This window comes from Acipenser ruthenus, chromosome 3 (assembly GCF_902713425.1).
Source record: "Acipenser ruthenus chromosome 3, fAciRut3.2 maternal haplotype, whole genome shotgun sequence".
NCBI lineage: Eukaryota > Metazoa > Chordata > Actinopteri > Acipenseriformes > Acipenseridae > Acipenser > Acipenser ruthenus.
Window position 1 is genome coordinate 97,398,281 of NC_081191.1, and position 24,652 is coordinate 97,422,932.

General features: G+C 39.7%; 1 protein-coding gene across 1 annotated transcript in view; it reads left to right on the plus strand.

Moving 5' to 3' along the window:
- The window catches only part of LOC131731955 (uncharacterized), a 34,191-nt gene extending 9,539 nt beyond the window's left edge, over positions 1–24,652 (plus strand). Inside the window, exons 4-6 of the mRNA XM_059021008.1 lie at positions 23,776–23,886; positions 23,937–24,096; positions 24,642–24,652. Of these exons, the coding sequence (XP_058876991.1) occupies positions 23,776–23,886; positions 23,937–24,096; positions 24,642–24,652 (282 nt within the window). The remainder of the gene's footprint in view (positions 1–23,775; positions 23,887–23,936; positions 24,097–24,641) is intronic.

Consider the following 24,652-nt stretch of genomic DNA (forward strand, 5'->3'; position numbering starts at 1 on the left):
CCCTTGTTTGTGAAACTTGGTTCTGCAGGCAAGCATCAATACTGTCTATTCCATTTAGCGTCTGATATGGTTCCAATCAGGTGCACAACTTATCTATAAGCAATGTTATAGATCCAGAATGCAACCAGTTGTATATTTGTTCCTGCACAAAAGATTGGTCCTTATGAGGAAGGGGCAGTGAGGACTTCAATTGAACCATGTCAGGGAAAAACCCCTACCTTTTAAAATGTGTTGCATCGTTTTAAGCACTAGCATATTGCCAAAACTGTGCAAAATGCAACACACCTATCAGTTATAATACACATGTTATTACCTCTGCTGTGCATTATAGAGTGTAGCAGTGATAATGCTGACTGTAGGAAATATCAGCTACATAAGCACTATTGATAGCTGTGAGTTCTCTGGTTCGAAACCCCATCAGTATGTTTTTATAAATAAATAGATGTGACAGGGCAAAGGCTGGAAACAAATTGGTGACCATGAACTCCCACAGCAATCATAGCAGCCACCACCAGGGGTCAAAATCCACTGTCCATCACAGATTGTGATCAAATATCTGAACTCTCACAGCTTACTAACTGCTTGTTCTCTAGATCAACATTACAGTTTGTATATGGGAACAAACTTTTAAAGGTAATTAAACGCAATCAATGAGGAGAGTACACCACAAATGTTCTATTAGACAATTTACTTGAAGGTCCTTCATTAAATTGTATACTGTGTGTTAGCAACGAAACAGAAATGACTGATTTACACGACAGGAACTTGTTAACCCCAGAGCTAGGATATCATTAAAGTGATTACATTTAAGTACCAATTAAGTACTTCATATTTAAAGAAGGGTTTAAACTAAGAGTTTAATAGAAGGACAGGAAAAGCAATTAAGAGGAAGCAGGAAGTCAAAATAACCACTCATTACTGAACAGTGACATAGCTTGGCTAAAAATGCTTACAATAAGTAAAATAATATGGTCATTAATAGGGCTGTGCAAATACTCAAAATGTCCAAGTATTTCCCTTTAACATATTCTTTGTTAGCAGGTATTAATTAATTATAGCACCAATCAATACCAATCTGACAGTGTGATTGAATATAGACCCTGTGATGAGCAAACCAAATGAAAATACGCAGATACAGTGTTTATCAGTGATTATTTTCATAGAAACACATCTCACAGTGTGAGCAGCAGATTGTGGGATTGTAGTTCTGGGCAAGATTTAACCTCTGATTAAACCTCATAAGAACAACCTCATCTCCCAATAAATAACATCACTAGATCATTTCAGTCAAAGTGATTATTTCTTAAGGTAGGGCTAAGGAACGGTCATGCGGACACTATGAACCAGTGGCAATGATAGGATATCTTTGTCAGTGGCATTTGCTAGTTTCACAGCATGTTTTTTTTGTCAGTTTACAGCTCCACCCATGGTGCAGCAGTAAAAATGTTAGCACCCAGGGCAAAAGGAACATTTTCTTACCAAGAGGCATGTTTCAGTTTTATTTGATACCTGTTGAGAGAAAAAAAAACAGGTTAAAGGGAATTACTATGAAATTCTAAGTATTTGCACCATCAAAGCCATTAATTTAAAAACTGGATTTATGGAACGGAAAGAATGTGTTACAGTGTACTCCTTTGATATGCATGATAGAATTGTATTAAACACATAAATAAATAAATACCTTTAAGATGTATTGTACTGCATATCAGTGCTTTTCCTGTGTGACCTTTTCAAGCCATTCCAGTTCAGGACTCTGTTCCAACAGGCCATTTGTAATTGAATAGAGCTGTCCAGAGCCTTGTTCTAAACTGGACGGTTTCATTCAAGTAATTAAACCTGGTTGGAACAAGGTCCTGGCTTGCAATGGAATGAAACAGCCACAAAAGAGTATAGGCTTGTTTCAGAAAAATGCCCAGAACAGATTTTGCATTTGTCAGTAAGAAACTCTATTTAAAATTAATTAATTAATTATTTAATTAATCAGCCCTTCGACATTTCAAAATGTCACATTCTTCATTTTTGTCAGTTTTTCGTTATGTATATGGAAAACTGCAAAGCGGTATGTAATTCATTATGTTAACGTAACATTATTCAACAGGTTTGATACGACTTTACGAAGCAAAATTAGTTAATTCTATAGGGTGCTGCAAAACATTTGGCCATAGCTGTAGTTATCCTAGTTTAATGTCAGAAGGTTGGGAGTTCTGTTGTGCAAGTTAACAGTACGTGATCTCTCCATAGAATCAGTGATTTTTATTTTTTTTTCATCAGAAAGATAAATCGATATCTGTACAGTAATCCGTAGCATATCCGACTGCGGTGGGACCAGAGTAAGGGCGGATATTTAAAAAGTCGGATGAATGAATCTTGTTTTAAATACCATTATACACAGCGGTAACAATTACTGTATTCAGACAATTGTTTTAAGATTTAGCTTTTATTAGGGAGCTCCCTTAAATCCCTTGTTTAGAAAGATACTTGTGACAAAGTAGCCGTTTGCCATGTGGGTGCGTGCATTCGCTGCTGAGTGACAGGCAGGAGATCGAGACAGAGGTTGAAGTCGATACACCCTGCAGGAGAACAGGATTTATTTACATATCTACACCCTGAAAAGCTCCCGTGACACTACCAGCAATGGCAGCACACGGAGCAGATACAACAGTGTACAAAAACTTTGGTAAGATCTACAATATCTGAACTAATCTTCTCTGTTCACTTATAAACTAACGTTGCTGAAGAGGTTGATCATGGCGGATAAACGGTAAGGGCGGATATGTGACGGGCGGATACGTGACTGATTACTGTATCTTAGGTTACATTTGGAGAAATGTCCTTTAATTGAACTGGTGATAGATGTCAACTACATGGGAAGCAAACCTCCATCATGAAGAATACTTTGCCAATAAACACATTTTGAATTTCACTGCTTTTCTGTCTTTGGTCTTTTGGGCGACTCAATGAAATTTGTCTACAGACTTGGCTTAAAAAAAAAGAAGTACTGTATTGTTCTGAATACAGATCACTCCCATTACTGCTCATTGCTCAATATGTTCTTTTGCCTCGAATCCTCTTTATATCCCTTAGCCATTTGTTTAGATTCAAATTTAGTGCAACTTGGAAAATGTGGATGAAAATATATAGCATTGAGTAGATTTCACATGTTTTCTGAATGCTTGACGTTCTACCTCTTTTGCACTCTTTCAATGTGACTGAATGGGTGTAATATGTGGATTGTTGGTCTGCTCTTCTGCAGTGATGTCTGAAGCCAGTGCTGGCATGACTCTAGTTTCATGATGTTAGTAGCCTGTGACATTCTGACTATGTAGTAATTATTTTGGTGACATGACCACCATCATAGTGGCAGAAAATCCCAAATTGTTGTTGAAAACTGTCAATGAAGGACCACCCCCCTCCAAAAAATAAAATCACATACACTTGTAATAATGTGTTTAATTAATGTTGTGTTTTTTTCATGTTTTTGGTTATAAAATGAACCGTGGCGCTTATCATATTTAAAAATGATCTGCTCTAATCAACACTAATCACAATAGAAACTTGCCTTAGGGTACTCTCAAAGAAATTACACATATTTTAAGGAATAACCAAACTCCATTCATTTCCAGATTTTGTAAAACACAGACTGAGAAAGAAAGAAAAAAGATGCAAAGTGGAGAACAGAACCATCAGAAGCAATTACAGCCAGAAAAAAAGAGGAAAAAAAGAAGAAAAACGACTGCTGAAAGAACCTCATCAACACTGGATGTGAGTAGATCTGCTTACAAAAAGACCCCAGAAAAATGTTTTTCAAATTCTATGTCTGCAGTTAAGAAAATACTTGTTTTCTATTTATTTCACTGTAGGTTGTAACTGTTGTATTTCTCAGCCATGTGCATGTGCTTTGATAACTCAGCATATAACTCGTGTCAGTAGATGCTGCAGACAAGAGCTGCTTATCGGCTATAAATAGGTTTTCAATATACCTTTGTTTCTCTTTTGGTATTTTTTTTCTAGCATTGTGTTTTAAAAACAGACAAATCACATATACAGGCAAGATTACTGTGCTCTGTAGTAACATTCCATTGCGTTGCATGAGCTCTGACAGTTCGATAGTGTCTGGAGACAGCTAGTTGTGTCAGTAGTTTGTACAGCTCTGTAGGATTGAATTTAATAAACTTGCTTCCATTTACCAGCGTCTCAGGTCCAGTTACCATACTGGATTGTTGGTTTCTGTCAGGAATGGGGCACATCTCTCTTCTGGAGGTTTCAGAGGCACATTCATTTCTCTTGCTCGTTTTTTGTTTGTTTGTTTTCCGTGTGATAACAGGAGCTTTCAATACATTGATGAAAATAGAGATATCATGCTATTCATAGAACTAGACAAAATTGATTCATATGACTAAATACAATATACTAACCATATGTTTTACATTTTATTGGGATACACATAGTCAGCTTTACCCCCTTTTCCTTTGTGCCTTTTTGTGATTTACTTTCAAAAGTAGCAATAGGCTACAATGAGTGCTATCAGCTACACTTGTACAACACTACAATATAAATTATTGCTATCATTTATTACAATTAACAAAGCCACATCCATGCAAACCCATAGTACTTTGTGTTCTGCATTAGCATTAAATAGCTTATTTTTAAAATGTTTCTTCAAATAATTCAAGGCAGCAGTGTGGAGTAGTAGGGCAGCAGTGTGGAGTAGTGGTTAGGGCTCTGGACTCCTGACTGGAGGGTTGTGGGTTCAATCTCAATCTCTTATGCCTCTAAGCAACCTGGATATCCATCCTCATTTAAGAGGTGCCAGCAAGGAGAGAACAAGATACTAGTATCATCTCAAAAGAAAAGAACATACCAGCTTGTGCCTTTCAGCATTGTTATTGTACCAATTAATACCCAGTTTGGGCAAAGATCAAGGACCATCACTATAAAACATAGACATTTGAGGTATCTGACACTTGGGCTGTCCACTCTCATCTCTGAAGTTCAGTCACAGGGTGAATGGTCAACCAGAACAATCCATAGAGAAGAGGCATTGGCAAATTCTTGGATCCTGATGTTAAAATAATCATAACACAATATAACGTGGAAGAAAAAAACCTCTAACCTCTAAGCTAACAGATACTGTTGGTTAGCATTAAGTATATTTGTGTAACTGTGAGTACAGTATGTATTACAAGCACGTAACACAACATTACAATATAGAACATGCAATTCAATAAGCAAGGCAACGGCATCATTAAGCAATATAATATTTGAATGATATGATAGGATAGGTGTGACCCAGAATCTCCTTTTTTGGCCTGAAAGAACCCAACCTCGTATGAATGGGTTCATGTTTTTGCAAAGGAAGTGTAGTGGTGGACGGTAGGATGGAGGTAAGTCCCAAAAGGTCGGGATAAACCAATGAGTGAGGAAGAGAGGCTGTCATATTGCCTCAAGAAGACCAGCCTGCCTTTTAAAACACAAACACATTTTAAGCAGGAAACATTCAAAGCTCAAATGTAGGGCCAGGGTATTCTTTAGAAGAATCTAATCAGTTAAGCAGTTCAGCTATTAGGGCTATCCATCTACATAAAAGATAAATTTAATTTACAAGGACAACCTAATGCATAGCTGGCGTCTGTAGTTTACAGGTGATGGAATTGCTACAGCCCAAGGGACAAAAGGTTATTACTTTTGCCTGAAAATGATTACAGATATTTCTTTCATACCCCCAAGTACAAATTGCACACGTAGTGTCTTGTTGAGTGTTGGTTCTGAATAATTTCCTGCATTTTTGTTTTACTTGCCATTCAGTTTAGAAAACCCTTGATGACTACCTTTGAACTTTTATAGTTTGTTTGGTGCATTCTGAATCATTTTGCTACAGCTAATTTATCTCCTCTCATTCAGGAGGGGAAACTTGCTATATTTCAGTTGGAACTGCAGACGTCAGCAAGTGCAAACTGCTTGCCTGTTTATGTGAAAGTAGTTTTGGACAGCTTATTATAAAGAACTAAAGTACTTGGCAAGCAAAGTGTAGGTTCTGATTCCATATTCAGCATTGCAGTTCCAAGCTAAGGGCCTGCACCAGTGACACTCAAAACATACCAGATTCCTCTCATTTTATGAGCGGCATTATTCATTACGCAAGTTTATTTTGTGAACTGAATTACAGATTTGGTAATATTCCCAGCAACATTGCTAGTAAAAGGTTCCAAGTATAAAACAAATACTCTTAAATGTGTTTATTTTACTAATAATGATTTTTAGAAAATCCATCTACTAAAATGTAATCATTTAACTTCGACAGATGAGTCTACCCCACTTAAGTGTATATTGTTTAAGTGTATATCCTACCTAAGAGTATTAAATTCTAAAATCCCAAACCATTACCAATGCAGCATCATTAAATTTACCCAGTTTAAGTGTAACATTGTAAGTGCGCATTCCCGATTTCCTGTATAGTGGTGCTACTTTACCTGAGCATGTGCATTGTGAACTGACGAGGTCAGGAAAGGGAATGATTACAATACATTCCCTCACTGAAATGGCTGCAAAAAAAAAAGTGAAAGACGAGACTGTCAAGGACTAGGATGTGCTAAAATGAACACAGCATTTGTTAAAGGTACGCTGATAATGATTTTTGTTCAGTTTTCTGGCAGGCTAAAATGAAATGTAGAGGTGGAATGAGACTATGAATGAATACAGTTTTCCAAGTTCTTGTCATTGTTTGGTTGAGTGTCCATGTCTTTATTTTGAATTTGTTATTTCTTCTTTGTTGTACTGTGCTTGTTGTAGTAAGGGTCATAATGGCGACAGTTTGTTTTTAAATGAAACTGACCATGGAGCTTCACGTTGTGGGAATACATATATTATAATAATATATTTTATGCACATACCTACATATGTAGATGAAGTTACAAGAATATATTTTTTCAATATAGTATTCTGTTTCAATGGCAACACAGAATATATGAAAATTCTTCTTCATCCAACAGTCAACCAATTAAATTAAACAACATGTTTTACCCAACATGTCAAGTGTATCATTTCGATTTTTAAGTAGTGTACAACATTTAATGCATAAAGAACCACCAGCATACATGCAATCAACTGCCCATTGGTCACCATGCTTCGAGGGGTGTATTGCACTGCTTACAGTACGCATGGTGAGTTGGCAGCAAGAGGTATTGAAGGCCAGATCATTTCAATTAACAGTGATGGTATTTGTCCTTCATTATGTTGCTCAATGAGCATGTGTTCATTTTCATATATTTTTATTTGTAACCCATTCACTCAAATTCATTTCAGATTGAATTTATTTTGCAAGGTGCATTCATGCACACTCGGAGTAAACCAATGTGTATGTGTGCGAGATCTACGTTTCTCTTTTCAGAAACTATTCTGTCACTGTTTTAGGAACCCTTTTATTTATTCTGCTCTATCCATTTTTTTAACAACACACAGCACTGAGGTTAATGTAGTCAGAGTGTTGCACAACATTTCCAGTAGTTGATTCCAGTTTTCCACTAAAAGGTAGTCATTTGTGAGGTCACAGTGTGAGAAGAAATTACATTACACCAATTAGTTTTCCTAATGTCGCTTATAATTATTTTTAGTGGCCACTCTTTGGTAGCTAGATTAGGGTCACAACATGGATTTTGGATAGAGGATTAAAGATATACAATTAAAATGGAAATGTGGACTTCAGTTGGAAATCTTGTACAGTTATACTTGTCTTTACTGTTCTGTACAAATCTGTTTATTTCCCCAAGGGCCAATTACTGTCCCATACACATACAACTCAAGATGATGCTTTAATCAATTCTGTACCTTTTTGTGTTTTGAAAAGGAAACAGGAACCTTCATCCTGAATTTTATCTACTATTAAAAGAATGGGTTCCACATCTGACTGTTATACTTGAATGTGGAACTCATTCGTTTAATAGTGCATAGTTGAATGGCTGTTATCTTTCACATATTTATTTGTTACTTTTATTATTATAACTTTACACATTGATATGATTAGTGCATGTTATATATATATATGTATATATATATATATATATATATATATATATATATATATATATATATATATATATATATATATATATATATATATATATATATATAATTGATTTGTATCACTTTCTACTGTAGTAGCTTCTCCACACAGTCCCCTTTTGTAATGCCCTCCTGTGTACCGTCTAATTAAATTATTGATAGCTGTGTTTGAACAGAGAGCAACTGGTTCTGAGGTGTACCTGCAGTGTAGGTTATATTTTTAGTAGCAAAGCTAAGAATGATTGGCTACTGAAACTCAACCTCTGAATAAACTGAACCTTGATGATAAGATACTGTAGAGTGTATGCACAAAATAAAGTCAAAAGTTGTTTATATTTTTTTTAGCTGAACAACAGGACGGTGAAGATTTTAGAATCTTTTCACAGATTTCAAGATAGTTATTTATTCTATACAGTTTGTATTGCAATATGTGCTTCAATAATCAAGAAAATGAACTTACAGATGGTTGTCTGAGGTCTCTCTTTAGGTACAGGTGCAGTGTTTTCAATAATAAATTGTTTCAATGTACCCTCCTGCTGCTCTTTGTTCAATGCCTTGGTTTGAACAATTAAGCGTCAGGTTTCTTGAAGTCAGTGAATGTTTTAGAGGTCTTTGTTGCCCCCTTTTTTATTTTTTCTGCACAAGGCGTCACCCTGCTAACCAGTCCTAGCTCAGTAGCTCTATTTTAACAGGTGTGTGACTTACTCAGCGAACCATGAGTTAAAATAAATTGTCATCACTTCCATTTCAGTGGCAGCATCGCCAACTAATCTAAACATGTCACTTACACTTTTATACCTGGAAACCAAATGAAACACACTCGAAAAGAGATGCTAATTAAACAGAGTTCAAACAATCACCTGACAGGTGATTCCACAATGAAGCTGTGGATGCTGGTTTAGCTTTCATTGGAAATACCTTTGCTAAAGCTTACAATAGAGCCTAAAGTCAATCAAATGGGAAAGATAACTGTTTTCTAGTTATGCACTAACAGACAAATACCTTGCCACAAGTACATCATCCTCTGGTTATTACAAAGCCAGAAGTAAAGTGCTGAAAGAACACATAATGGATAGGTGAGGAATATTTAAACACGAGAAAGAAATGCGCTGAGCTTTGTGGAGTAACAGGACTTTAACTGAACGACAGAAATAACAAGATAAAGAAAAAACACATTTGCCGTACCTTGTCACTATTCACCACATGAGAACAATTTCACAAGGGTAACCAGCAGCTACCAGCTGTGTTGTTCTTTTGTATCTTTGTAATGGGATCATTACTCAAAATGTCTTGAAGTGCATTTACCCCAAGGATATACAAGGATTGGCATTTTCTAAACCTTCTAAAACTGCCAATTTGCAACACTTAAGAAAATAATCAAAACACTAACCAACCGTCTTTAAGTGTCCATTAAAGGTTTTCTGACAAGCTCACGTGTACCGTAGCTAAGAGTTGAAGTGATGCTGCAAGCATGATGCAGAACACATGGTTCTGGCAGGGGGCGGGGGGAGAAGGGGGTACTTCTATGCCAACTTTTTGAGAGACAAAACTTCAATTCCACATTATTCATATTATTAATGTCCCAAAAGTAGAAGATTCTAACCAACTGGATGATATTGTATGGAAACAAAAATTTTGAAAGTTGTCTTTTTTATTACAACATTTTTTAATATCACAACTGCTAAGACCATTGTATAAGCCTACAGTCTGCAGGCCGTATTCCACATCATTACATTCAGGTCAAAGAAAAGGCGTGTCCTTTTGTAATAATTAATACGGCTAAAAAGCAACTTTAACAACTCTAATTTAACAGCTAAACTATCATTAAAATGCTAAATAGGCTTAAATTTAGACTTGAGCAAAGAGAGACATGGCTTCCCTAACGCATTGGGCAAGGCATTCTAAAGGATAGGGGGACTTTGCAGCTACTTTAGTGTGGAGCATCAAGGGGCACATAGTACACATTTAGAAGCTTGGTGAGTTAGGGCCAAATATTATACTTAATAAAAGGAAAACTTTGTCAAAAATCTGGTCTTTGGAATCCCAACAAACACTGAGCTGCAGTAATGAAACCTGTAGGATTAAATAAATCATTATAAATCAGGTGTAAGAAATCAATCACAGTTACAGGTATGGATTTGTCAACATTCCAGTTAATCTCATCCTGTGTGCAGGTGTCATGCTGTGCTTAAAATGAGCAAAAAACCCTCACATTAAGAGGGTATGGGTAAAAATGGTCTCATTCATGAAAGTGCACACAGTAAATTGCTACGCTATTTGCTGATACAGCTGCTGCTGAGATTATCAAGATCCACTCTCTTTGGATTTTAAATATCATGTAGCTGAACAGTTACAAAAAAAAAATACAAAATGCAAAGTAAACAACCATTTCTTTCAAAATAATTTTACTCATTCAGTTTATCACATGCTTTTATTTTAAAGAAGTTGAACTAAACTGGGTTAAATACTATAAATGCAAAATTGTACTTTTTTTTTGCCTTAAAGCAAGTGTGAATACCCCTGGCATACTATTCATCATCATTCTGCTCCACTATATCCCAGTTATAATTTGGACGTCTGGTCACTTTAATTAGAGGCCTAACTGAATCTCCCACTAGACATCATTTTAATCACCTGCAGATGGGCTGCTGCACAGATAACTTTTGTCCACTATGTGCATACATAACCGTTGAGTCATTTTACAGGGGCTGATATAATGTTCAAGTCTGCAAAATTAGGACAAGCACATGTCTGCATATTTAATGCAGGCCTTAACACATTTTATTCAGGCCAACATCAGATAAAAATGAATGAAAGATTTGTGGTGTTCAGCTCCGTTGACCTTTGTAGAAATTTTACATAAAAATCTCTTTGCCACACAGGTACAGTAGTTTAAGTATGTTGATTCCAATTGAATTTGATTGGTTGTCTTCATTTTCATACGGGTTTATGCCTGTCTGATAAAAGTTACCCAGGTGCTTTGCAAGCAACTTGCATATAGTGAGGCACAGGAAAGGAGATATACAGAGTACAGTCACACACACAGAAGCAGTGTAAAACAAGTCATCTTTTAAAATGTGACCTGAATCTTTCAATTCACATATTACTAATATACCGTGGCCTGGTATCGAGTAAAATAAACTTTGAACGATGGATTAGCTATTGGTATTTCCCTATAATGTGTGTGTAAAACCTTACCTAAATGTAAAAGTAGTCAGTACCTACACTAACTCAGCTGTTCACGCTGGTCTCAGTTTTGACAACCTCAAACCCATCACTTCAGAACCTTCTAGATATCCGAGGGAACATAGAAACCTGATTTCAGTCCTAGCACCTTAGGAAGCATCTTGTTTATACTGGCTCACTCATGAATAAATAAATGCATAAATACAAAGTGGAAGAAAGGTGCTGGGATTGGCCAATACAATCATGGCCATTATATAATAGACAGATTAGCTGTTGCAAAGGAAGGAAAGCAAATGCACCCATATAGAAAATACTACTACCATCTAAAACAATATAGTTTACTATAGTACAGTATACTACTGTTATAGGACATTACAGTACTCTATGTGTGTCTGGATAATACTAATGTATTTGTATACACACATTCTTATTTACTTGTTTTTACAAAGTACTTGCTGTATGTAAAATGAGTATTATAAGAAAAAGCAATTCATTGAAATTCATAACAAATATTTAATGAATGTGTATTTAATATCCCAGTGTGACTCTAGGTATTGTTTCTATTTTTTTTTTTTTTTTGTGCTTTGTTTCATATTCAGCTAATAGTAAGGTTTCCTGTTATTTTTTCTCTTTTAAGTCATCAAAGAATGCCTTTTATTAAGTCAGACTATATGGGTTTGCAAAGTTGAGGTCAGGATACTAGCTTAATGACAAATGTCAGTGGGACATAACTTTGACCTGTTTTGTGTGCCACTGCATTTCTTTTTTTTATATTTTAGAGTGCCCAATTATTGAACCTATTTTTTTCTCCCCAATTTAGAATATCCAATTACATTCCCTCACCACAGCAATTCCCCACAACAGCTCAGGAGAACTGAAGGTCAGTGGGCGTCCTCTTTACAATTTGTGAAATCCAACACACAAACGTGTACAACAAATAATGATGTCTTATCTAAAGTCAAGAATGAAGTACAGTAGAGACATCCCCACACACCGCACCTGCCTCTTTTCCAATTAAGCAGTGCAATGAAACAAGCAAGTCAGTGATAGTCATCCACCGCCACAACTTTAAATTCAAAATTAGAACCATCAGCAACAGGAACAAGTTGATCCCCATTCATAACAGCTGGACAAGCAGTTCTCTAGATACAGTATATGCAAAACTGGAAAATAACATGGAGAAAGACAGTTGGGCAGATAGACAAACAGCATGCATATACCCAGAGATATATATTGTGCCAATTTAAACTTTTACTGATTATGCCTGTATTCTGCAGTTTATATTTGCAGCCTTACAGTATATAGTATGCTTGATTCAAATTGTGTCCTGTAGCCTTAGATTTGATTCTTAAACTGTTGGAATGGTTGAAGGCTATATCATATTATTTGTGGATATTATTTAAAGATCTTCATGATCTCACTGCCGGAAAATCATGTTTACTGAAACCAGAACCACCCTGTATTGTTTAGAGAACCTCATTACTTGACATATCCCATGTTGCAGCATCTCTGCAATATATTTATCAGCATACTGAAATCCTGATCATGTTGTTATTATTCATTAATCCTCAATCAGCTGGGGAATACAACAGAGACCCTTTCTCTGTTACAAGCCTCAGAGTGTTTCTAATGCTCTGAATTGAAATGAATGGCTATTGTGGGAACAGGAACCATAAGCAGTGCTGCAGGAGGGAACATGCAGAAGCGTGTTTATGTTGACTAATATATTTCCATGTATAAAAGGGTGACTGAAGGTTAGGCAGACAAAAGTAGTCATGCAAACAAATAGATTATGAATTGTAAGCATTAGACACTATTATTAACGTGTCATAAAAGCAAACAAAAATACAAAACAAAAGTCACCCCTAGTATAGAAAAAGAGACTCTTGTGGCAGAGCCATGAGCGCACGTGCTCAGTCAGGGGATTGATTGGTTGGTAAACTGGCACACCAATCAGGGCCCCAGTTCTCTATCCCAGTCACATTCTCATGGGTGGAGCTGAGAAGAACTGGGGAGCCAATTTACTGTACCTTCAGGGATTCCACTAACAAATAAAGTATGGTGCATACAGCTGTTCTGTCAATTGAGAATTAAAGTCTTATTTTGTAAAGTTGGGTATATATTATAACCCTAACCCTAACCACGTTATCTGGTGGAGGAAAAGTTCTGAAGGCTCATATGTTACAGTGAAGATACATCTTGGTTGGTCTCCACCACTGCTATCTCATTGTATCTTGGTGAAAGCCAAATCCAGTATTAACATGAAGTAAATAACAGCTACTCTCATGTAATAAACATTGTTGTTGTTGTTGTTGTTGTTGTTGTTGGTAGTAGTAGTATTAGTATTGAGCATTCCTTTAAGGGGAGATTAAATGTTTTTTTTGTTGTTTATTTTTTAAACTCCACCACTGATTTCTTTAACAGCACATACTGTAATCTGTTTCAGATGCAAACTTCAAAATGTCAGTGTCCTCTGCAAAATCTAACAGTACCCGTCACATTAACTTGTGAACCAATATTTTATCCATATTGGGCCAGATTCTGATAACACGGGGGCAAGCACAAGGGCAAAGCTCAAAGTCATTGCGGTAGCGCTACAGGGAGTGGTCTGTACCAAGAGAGTGATTTTGATCAGATTTAGCGCCTGGTGCAAGAGTAATCCAACAGAATGTGTTTGCGCTACTCCAATCACTGCCCAGTGGGAGGTGAAATCAGATGCCCAATCGTGAGTCAGTAACATTCCCTTTAGAAGCTGTTTGCGCTGATGCCAGGACGCTCAGCAATGTTGAATTTAGAAAAAATTATAAGCAGCGCTAGCTCTATGTTATCTGTATCCAAGAGACGAGACATCATCGCAGCATCAGGTGGAAGAAAAGAAAGAAAGCGTTTTAGCAATCAGCCTTTTGGTGCGTTCCCCTTTAAGAGAGGCGGGCTGTGTGCATGTGTCAGTCAGCTGGGTGAAGAAATCGAGAAAGCGTTTTTTTTGTGCAATGTGTTTATATGACAGAGCGCACGCTTGCAGATATTGGCAGCGTGTTGTTGTAGCTTTTAAATGTATTTGAATTAAACAAAGCAAGCTTCATAAACGCAATTCTTACCGGCCGTTTGTTTAAAATAGCCGAAGCAATATTCAAACCGAGCTGCTTATCGGCTGTTGGCAATATCAACAAAGAGCACACCGTGACAGAGATTTTAAGAAAGCAGAACCAGGGAAGCAGGGACTAGAGTTAAGAAAGAAGCCATCAGTTGCAGGTTACTGTACAGCTGTTATGTATTTTTTTTATTTTTTTTTTGTTTGCGTGCAGATGGCTTATAACAAACCGCATAGCAGCACTGTGTATTTGTAGCCTAATTAATCTCGTTTACGTTTGCTTACTTTTAAAGCAAAAAAAAATCTCCCCATGTTTAAAGCAGTTTGCGTGATTTTTTTTTGTTCACTAACCTATTTATGGATGGTTAAATGCTCTTTCTATAGATGTTCCGCAAATCCGACTTTTTTACATATCCGTCTATACCCCAGTCCACAGGAGGTCGGATATGCGACGTTGTACTGTACATTGATCTGCCTGTGATTAAATACATAACCTTTACAATATATATATATATATATATATATATATATATATATATATATATATATATATATATATATGGTTATAATGGCATATAATTATATTTAAACCATAAGCGCACTTGTCTATGTATAATATGCTTTACATATTTACCTGTAGAGCTCAGTTATTATTTGTAACATTGAAAAACCCGAAACAAATTTGAGTACATATTTAGTCTTTTTGTCTCGGCGGGGAGAGCAGGAAGACCAACACCTGTGTCACATCAACTGCCCTAGAAGAGAGAACAATGGGAGAATGATATAACATACTTAACACTTTGAAGGTGCAAAATATTTTTTATTGTGACACAAAAGTTAATTAAACAAAAAAAAAAAAGACATTTGTTGGTTGCATAAGTATTCACCCCCCTGAGTCAATGCTTGGTAGAAGCACCTTTGGCAGCAATTACAGCAGTGAGTCTTTTTGGGTAAGTCTCTACCAGCTTTGCACATCTGGATCCTGCAATTTTTGCCCATTCTTCTTGGCAAAATTGCTCAAGCTCTGTCAAGTTGGATGGGGACCGTTGGTGAACAGCAATTTTCAAGTCCTGCCACAGATTCTCAATCGGATTGAGGTCTGGCTTTGACTGGGCCATTCTAAGACATTCAGGTTCTTGTTTTTAAACCACTCCAGTGTAGCTTTGGCTGTGTGTTTAGGGTCATTGTCCTGCTGGAAGGTGAACCTCCGCCCCAGTGCTTCACCGTGGGGATGGTGTTCTCAGGGTGATGAGCAGTGTTGGCTTTGCGCCACACATAGCATTTTGCGCTAAGGCCAAAAAGTTCAGTTTGGTCTCATCAGACCAGAGAACCTTTTTCCACATGTTTGCTGTGTCTCCCACATGCCTTTTGGCAAAATCCAAATGGGATTTGATATGGGTTTTTTTCAGCAATGGCTTTCTTCTCGCCACTCTTCCATAAAGCCCAGCTTTGTGGAGCATCCAGGTTATAGTTGTCCCATGGACGGTTTCTCCCATCTCAGCTGTGGATCTCTCCAGCTCCTTTAGAGTTACCATTGGCCTCTTGGTTGCTTCTCTGACTAATGCCCTCCTTATCTGGTCACTGAGTTTTGGTGGACGGCCTTCTCTAGGCAGAGTCGCGGTTGTGCCATATTCTTTCCATTTTTTAATAATGGATTTAACGGTGCTCCGGGGGATGTTCAAAGTTTGGGATATTTTTTATAAACCAACCCTGATTGGTGCTTCTCCAGAACTTTATCCCGGACTTGTTTTGATAGCTCCTTGGTCTTCATGATGCTGTTTGTTTAGATATGCTCTCTAACAAACTCTGGGGCCTTCCAGAAACAGGTGTATTTGATCTGAGATCATGTGACACTTTAATTGCACACAGGTGGACTCCATTCAACTAATTATGTGACTTCTGAAGGCAATTGGTTGCACCAGAGCTTATTTAGGGGTGTCACAGCAAAGGGGGTGAATACTTATGCAATCAAGACTTTTCCGTTTTTTATTTGTAAATAATTTTGAGAAATATGTAGATTTTTTTCCCCACTTCGACATTATTATTATTATTATTATTATTTATTTCTTAGCAGACACCCTTATCCAGGGCGACTTACAATCGTAAGCAAATACATTTCAAGTGTTACAATACAAGTAATACAATAAGAGCAAGAAATACAATAACTTTTGTTCAAGCAAAGTACAAGTGTGACAAACCACAATTCAATAATACAGCAGATAATAGTGATAGTTACATCAGGATATGATTAAATAGTGATAGTTACATCAGGATGTGATTAAATACAAAGTACTACAGGTTAAACACTTGGCAGATTACAGTATTCTGAAGTACAGGATTAAATGCAGTAAAATAGGGGGCAGATAAGAGCAAAATAAAGCACATTTACATGAAGGGTGATAGTGTCCCAGGATACAAACAGAGGAGTTCTACAGGTGCTCTTTGAAGAGGTGAGTCTTGAGGAGGCGCCGGAATGTGGTCAGGGACTGGGCAGTCCTGACATCTGTAGGAAGGTCATTCCACCACTGCGGAGCAAGGGTGGAGAAGGAGCGGGCTCTGGAGGCAGGGGAGCGTATTTTGTGTGGATCAGTGACAAAAAATCCTAATTAAATCCATTTTAATTCCAGGTTGTAACACTACAAATGTGGAAAAGTCCAAGGGGGGGTGAATACTTATGCAAGGCACTGTATATGTATTATTGTTAGTAACCTTATCATTGCCATATTAATCAGTTATTACAGAGGGAAAGTACTCGGTTTAAGTTTTATCCTGGTTAATACAAAGTGTGACTGATTCCACACAAGTTATTCCTCGGTATACCAGTATTCTCGGTATACCAATACTGTGTTTAAACAATGTCTCTTCCAGATACAAGTCTTTAGAAATGGCCTTCTGTATAGACAGAAATATGCAAACTAGAACTCTTACCAAAGCAAAGTGAAACATAATTAGGCCTAAAACCCTTCTGTATATATTTTGGCTATTGATTGCTGACATGATTCAGTGGCCTCACACAAACACAGACTAAATGCTGAAACTGTCCAGTGGAAAGCTCTGGTGTCCTGCTTTAATGTAGGGTATATGATCTATCTGTAAACTGTTTGACTTACAGCATGATGGATAGGAATTTCAAAGAGCTTTGCAGTCTTCAACAAAATACAAAGGAATATATATTTAAAAGGAAATCTACTGTGTTTATTTGAACATTTGAGTTTATTTCATGTTCAGTTTAAGACATACCCATTTTATATTGTTTGTATGCACACTGAGATAAGACTGTGTCTAATCATTCTCTATGAAATTATTGTTTTTCTTAACTGTTATTTGACATTTCTTAAACTAAAGTCAAGACAGCCTTTTTGCCCCGAGCTGCAACGACATCAAGAACTATTGGGACAAACCGGCTAATAAACAACACTGGCTGAATGTAGCTTTTGCAAACTTCTTGTGGATGATCAAATTTGACTCACTGAATGTATCCTTGATCCTCCAACACCTGTAAAATGTTTAATCTCCAACCGCTGCAGTATATTCTACCCATGTCGCTGACAGCTATATCTTTTGTCACTTGCAGTTCTAGTAGGTCCTAAATGATACACATTGCATAACTATCAAGTTTTAAGAGAAACATAGAACACAATGTAAAATATATGAAGGTCTCAATGATTCTGTTTCTCATCTGTTCAAACATTAAAGCAAAAGTACCACAATAAATAATGATTTACTGTTGATATTAAGCAGCACTGGAAAGCATACAGATGGGTTAGAAATGTTAATGTCAAGTCGAGGTGAAAGTATGACAGCACATAAAAAAATTGAAAACAGCTACTAATAAACTAAAGAACAATACATATGTCTGCTGAAACAATTTTCAGTTTGTCTAACTAATAGCTATACTATGAAAAACTGGCTTGTGTTTTCCACAGTTTAAAAATAGGAACTCTTGAGAGAGTAATCATCCCTTTAGTTGTTTGGAGGATTACTTGAAAATAACAAGGCTTGATAATTATAAAACATCTTTGTATCTCACTAACTGACCTGGGACCTGGTTTTCAAAACTTAAGTAGATTTTGAGTAAAATGTTTCACTTTAATCACGTTCAAAAGTATAAATCTGCTTTGCTTTTGTATTTCAATTGAAATGTATAAAATAAAGCAGTATTAACTCCTCAAATAAATCAACTTAAATGTAATGTTCTTTTTTGCTCAGTTAAGTTATGTAGTTGAAGTAAATATACAAAAATATATTATTATCTCTACAAAAGTTATCAAGCTTTAAAAACAAGGCCCCTGGTTTACAGTGTACAGGAGTTTGCTTCTACTATGGGTATGATGCTGTATAAGCAGAATTCAGAAATAAGCAATCAAAGGCAACTCTTGAAACTGTACCTGGGGCCTAGCCATGCAGTACAGAAGAGCCAGGGGCATAAAGTGGAAGTTTTGTTAAATATCCTTTTTCCAACACAGTAGCATTCAGTAAACAGGTCTGACCTGAATTAACTGTCATTTAGCCAATCAAAACAAGATGAGCATGCCAGGCCGCAATTTATTCTCCCTAATCTGGTTTCAATTCACAGGGAGGTGCATTGCTGATGGGCTGCAGCATAAGGGCATAGCATGCAACAAGAGGAAATGCTTTTCTGTGTGCCCTAATTGCAAAGATTCCAACCACAGACGCAATTACATGCTCCTCTGGTCCTGGTTATTAAAGGCTTCCTTTGTTTGATTATATCCTAAATTAGTTACATGTGTGAATGTTTTCTCTACAATATCACCCACAGCTGTCAGGATAAAGGGGCTCCATCATTGCATTAACCTCACAATTAACCCTTATTACCAGGCTACACGACACAGGTGCACTGATATAGACCAGGGTTTTTCACCCGAATGGGGGCTGTGCACAAGCTACACATTGAACCTCCCCCACAGGTGGCCTCTTGTTCCCTGAAAAAGAAGTTTTTTTTTTATTTTTTATTTCAGCAGTTGTTATAAGCTATACAGTAGCGGTAATAGTATTTTAAAAAAGAAAAATAGAAAATGTTGTCTTTCCTGAAAACTGTTTAAGTTCTTTATTTTTATGTTATAGATATATCCAAATTCACAAGAGCTGATACAGTATCGATCTTCATGGGAAAGTCATAAGAGCAGAGCCAGTACTTATCAGTGGTGATCTTCATGGTATGCAGAGCTGTGCATAGCTGCCACAACAGAGGTGTGATCTAGTCTGCTACCCAATGCCTGTCTCCTAGTGATTGCAATGATCTCAAACCACAGAACTGCTTTGATTAACACACGATGATGACACTCCACTGAAAACCCAAGATGGAAGCTTCTCTTGTACCTCTGTGGGTGTTGACCTGATCGGCTTCCAATGCCTTGAAGAGCTGGGGCTCTATACCCAAATATTGTACCATTATACATTTTAAATGAACCTGCTTTTAGAGGCTAGGGTAAAAGAAGAGGTTGAAGGGGCAGAATTGTGTACTCTGCGGACACCCTTAAAAATGGCTTACCTTGAACAGTACACAAGGCATCTGTGCTCAGCAGGAGGAGATCTGCATGCTGGACCACACTATCCTCTTCAAAATAGGGAGAAGTAAGAATGTATACTTCTGTGGCATACTGAATACATTGAGCTTTCATTAAAATCATTGAAATAAAATAAAGCAAACAAGACTAAACACACAGATTTTAACATTTGATAATTTGGATGACTTTCTCTTTTCCCTGTAGTTTACTCTAAATGATATTAGAACAACTTGTGTATGCTATCATAGGTGAAAAATCATTCACTGAGCATTTAGACTAATCTATTTTAATATAAATGCATATATAGTACTGTACTTAATATATGTTAAATGATAAGAAAAAAAAACACATTTAAGGGTGTCCACCAACACACAAAGAATGTCACTTTTTTATATTGCAAAATGAGATGCTGCATTTTGATAAGCATTATAGATACACTTTCAACTCTTGCAAAGAGTAAACAATAAATCATAGTTTTCAGGAGGTTTAATAAACTCTTCTGTTTTAGTTTTCATATATATATATATATATACAATTAACAATTTCATCTGTAGCAATCATACTTTGTTGTTGAGAGTGTATTTAATGTATGACTTGTTCCCTTGCTCTGAGAGATAGAAGCTAAAAAGCCTAGTGTTCTTAAGTGTACATAATACTGCGATACTTTGATAATCCATAAAAGAAAACACACATGAGGTTGATAAGATGAATTACCTTTAATATATAATAAACCATTGCCAGTGATCTGTGCAATAGAAAGCACACAGTAAGCAGGAGACAGAACAATGTATGTGTGTCACGGGTGGGGTGACCCGGGGTAACCGTAGTAAACCTGCTTGTAGAATTTGTACCGACTACTTCACCTTGGGTTTGGCAAGGACAAGGACCTTGATGACCGAGTAGGTAGTAATTTCCCCTATGCAGGTTATTTTTATCCCCGGGTTCCAATCCACACACTGGAGCTTGGATAGGAAAAAACAATTTTTATTGTTTCTCAGCAGGGTAAAATAGAATACTAAAAACCACACAGCTACAAGTTTAAAAAAAAAGAAAGATTGGGAAAGCCGTGTGTGACAGGGTAGCGTCGTGGGCCCAGATGGTATTCGGCAGGCAAAGAGACTCAGAGACAAAGAAACTGCAGTTAAAGCGCTGCTGCGCAGTTTAATAACAAAAGGAAATCAAAACACTGCTCACAGAGCAAAAATAAAACAGTTAAACAAACACAAAACTGTTCAGGCTGGGCAGAGCCTTCACTGAACTTGCACCTTTAACAAAAATACAGCAACCCAACACCAAACTATTCACTCAGCAACTCCCACACCAAACAAAGGATTTTCTTTTTTTATAGCATGTGGCTGGAGCCTAATTATCAATTATTCAATTAGCTCCAGCCACATTCTCACATGTATTTTGGCAGGGATAGGAAATTAACCCCATCCCTGCCAACCACCACCAAATCACCACACAACAATATTTACAGGCAGGGCTCTGCCCTGCTACATATCCCCCCCCCTTGTGCGCAGCACACATGGCCCCACGGCCACCTCCCCCCCCCCTTTGAAAGCCATCCACCCTCCCTCAAGTCCCCTATTGTCCTTCCTCTCCCATCCTTGAGGGAGGGTCAGTCCATAGTCCGGCGCCTTCCTGGCGGGACCGAGACCCGGCGACAGGGGACCCAGGTGTAGTGGATGGGACGTCAGGAGCGCAGGCAGGCGAGCAGTCGGCTGCAGCCCCAGGCAGAGGTGCGAGCCCAGGCGACTGTGGAGCGACGTCTGGGCAACCAGGGGGAGCGGAGCAGGAGACCAGGCGACCTCCTGTGCCTGGTGGTGCTGCGACCTGGGAGTCAGGCCCAGCGACCAGAGGTCCAGACATGCAGCCTGGGTGTCTGGGAGCCCAGGTTGAGGGAACCAACCCCCAGGTGCCGGGCTATGGCACAGGGGTGGTGGTCGGGGCTGTGGTGGAGGTGGTCTCCTCACCTCCCCCCCCTTCTTCGTAGCCGGTAGCTCCTCTTTGTGCGGCTCCGGCCACAGTATTCCCTGCTGCCATGAAGGGCTGGCAGCGACCCCAAGCAAAGCTAAGCCTGTAGTGACCACAGGCAACAGCGGCAGCGGACCCTTGGGAGGCGACGGCGGCAGCAGCGGACCCTCGGGAGGCGACGGCGGCAGCAGCAGCGGACCCTCGGGAGGCGACGGCGGCAGCAGCAGCGGACCCTCGGGAGGCGACGGCGGCAGCAGCAGCGGACCCTCGGGAGGCGGCGGCAGCGGACCCTCGGGAGGCGGCGGCGGGAGGGGAGCCCCTGGCCATGAAGGCGGCCGCAGGAGCTCCACTTCTCCCTCGTCCCCTGTATCCTGTGGGAAACAAAAGGCAGCCCCAGGCGATGCAGAACAGCCCTCCCCAGGCAAGGGCGACGGTGGGAGGGGAGCCCCTGGCCATGAAGGCGACAGCAGGAGCTCCACTTCTCCCAATGGTGGTGGTGGTGGAGGTAGAGGTAGCTCCTGCTCCTCTCCTCCTGACGGCCAAGGCGGCAGGGGCTCCTCCTCTTCTAGCGGCCAAGGCGGCAGGGGCTCCTCCCCTTCTGGCGGCAAAAGCGGCTCCTCCCCTTCTGGCTGCACAGGCGGCTCCTCCCCTTCTGGCTGCGAAGGCGGCAGGGGCTCCTCCCCTTCTGGCTGCGAAGGCGGCAGGGGCTCCTCCCCTTCTGGCTGCGAAGGCGGCAGGGGCTCCTCCCCTTCTGGCTGCGAAGGCGGCAGGGCTTCCTCCCCTTCAGGCTGCGAAGGCGGCAGGGCTTCCTCCCCTTCAGGCTGCGAAGGCGGCAGGGCTTCCTCCCCTTCAGGCTGCGAAGGCGGCAGGGCTTCCTCCCCTTCAGGCTGCGAAGGCGGCAGGGCTTCCTCCCCTTCTGGCTGCGAAGGCGGCAGGGCTTCCTCCCCTTCTGGCTGCAGCAGTGGGACCAGCAGGCTCTCTCCCTCTGCTGGTGGATGCAGAGGCAGCAGGCATTCTTCTGGTGGGAGGGGGCAGTTAGCTGGGAAATGGCCCCACTCCCCACAGATGCAGCAACAATACTTTACACCCATGCTGCGGAGGAGGGCTTCCCAGCCATCCTCCTCCTGTGGCTGTGGCTCTGGTTCCACCTCTTCTTCCTGAGGTGGGGAGTGGTAGTAATCGGGCGACACGTGCCCAACCTCTCCAACTTCAAAACACCACTCCTCCCCCCTCAAGCAGGTCATGCAGACGTCCACCTTGCCCGATGCGCGGTGGGGCTTGCGACCAGCCCCACGCTGCTGCTTCTGCCGCTGCTTCTTTCCCATTTTTTTTTTTTAAACTGCAGTCCCGCTCCGAGTCTCTAGGGGGCGCTATCCCACTCTGACACCATATGTGACAGGGTAGCGTCGTGGGCCCAGATGGTATTCGGCAGGCAAAGAGACTCAGAGACAAAGAAACTGCAGTTAAAGCGCTGCTGCGCAGTTTAATAACAAAAGGAAATCAAAACACTGCTCACAGAGCAAAAATAAAACAGTTAAACAAACACAAAACTGTTCAGGCTGGGCAGAGCCTTCACTGAACTTGCACCTTTAACAAAAATACAGCAACCCAACACCAAACTATTCACTCAGCAACTCCCACACCAAACAAAGGATTTTCTTTTTTTATAGCATGTGGCTGGAGCCTAATTATCAATTATTCAATTAGCTCCAGCCACATTCTCACATGTATTTTGGCAGGGATAGGAAATTAACCCCATCCCTGCCAACCACCACCAAATCACCACACAACAATATTTACAGGCAGGGCTCTGCCCTGCTACACCGTGAAAAATAAAAACTACCACGCAGTCCCCTCCTGTTGGAGGAATCAGTCTCCGATAGCTCCAGGGGGTCCCCAAGAGACCCCTCTCCCCGACGTCCGCTTCCCTTGCAGCACGAACCCGCCACAGACCTCACCACACCCACTGCCCGGACCTCCAACACCTTCAATGAACCTGGAAAGGAGCAGGACAAAGAAAATGGCCGTCATGAAACGTACACTCAGGTAAGTAGAATTACCACCTCTACCCAGGGGTTCTGGTTCCTTCCCCTTAGCCAATCTTTAAACCACGCGTGTCTCCTTTGTCCCACGCCGCCGTTCCTGGAACCCCGACATGGCACACGGGAGACCTCGACCCTCCGCGCTGGACCTCGACCCTCCGCGCTGACTGGTATCTCCGGACCCGGATGCTGGACCTCAAACCTTGGGACAACGGTAAGTAGAACACTAGTGGACCTTGAGCATGTCCTTGCAGGGCTACAAAGAGATCGCTCAGCATAGGCAAGTGCAAAGTACAAAAATATAAAAAAAAAATTAGAGCAGTTCTGGAAATGATTAAAGGCCCTCAGACCCTTGGCCGTCTTCCGGGACCACGACTCTACTGGGGAATAGATTGTCCAAGGAGTGCCAACCAGACACAGCAAGGCAGTCCCCCCCCCCAAAAAAAACTATTGGTTAGTAAACCAAAAAAATGTCTTCAGTGTCAATACTCTACACCAACCCATTAACACAAAAAAGTAACACAAATACCCCCCAAAAAAACACAAAATCCAAGAAACATAAAACTATACAAAAATCCTAACCAAGTCCCGCTGCAACAAAGTCCCAAATAGAAAAAAACAAAAAACTCCAAACCCGTTCCTTTGTTCCTGCAGTCACCCTTAGACTGCTCCCAAGAGCGTTCTCTGTGCTGCTGTCTCCTCGCTATTCTTCCAAAACACTTCTCTTCCTCTCTGGTCCCTATTCCTCCCTTTTTATAGTCAGCCCATGA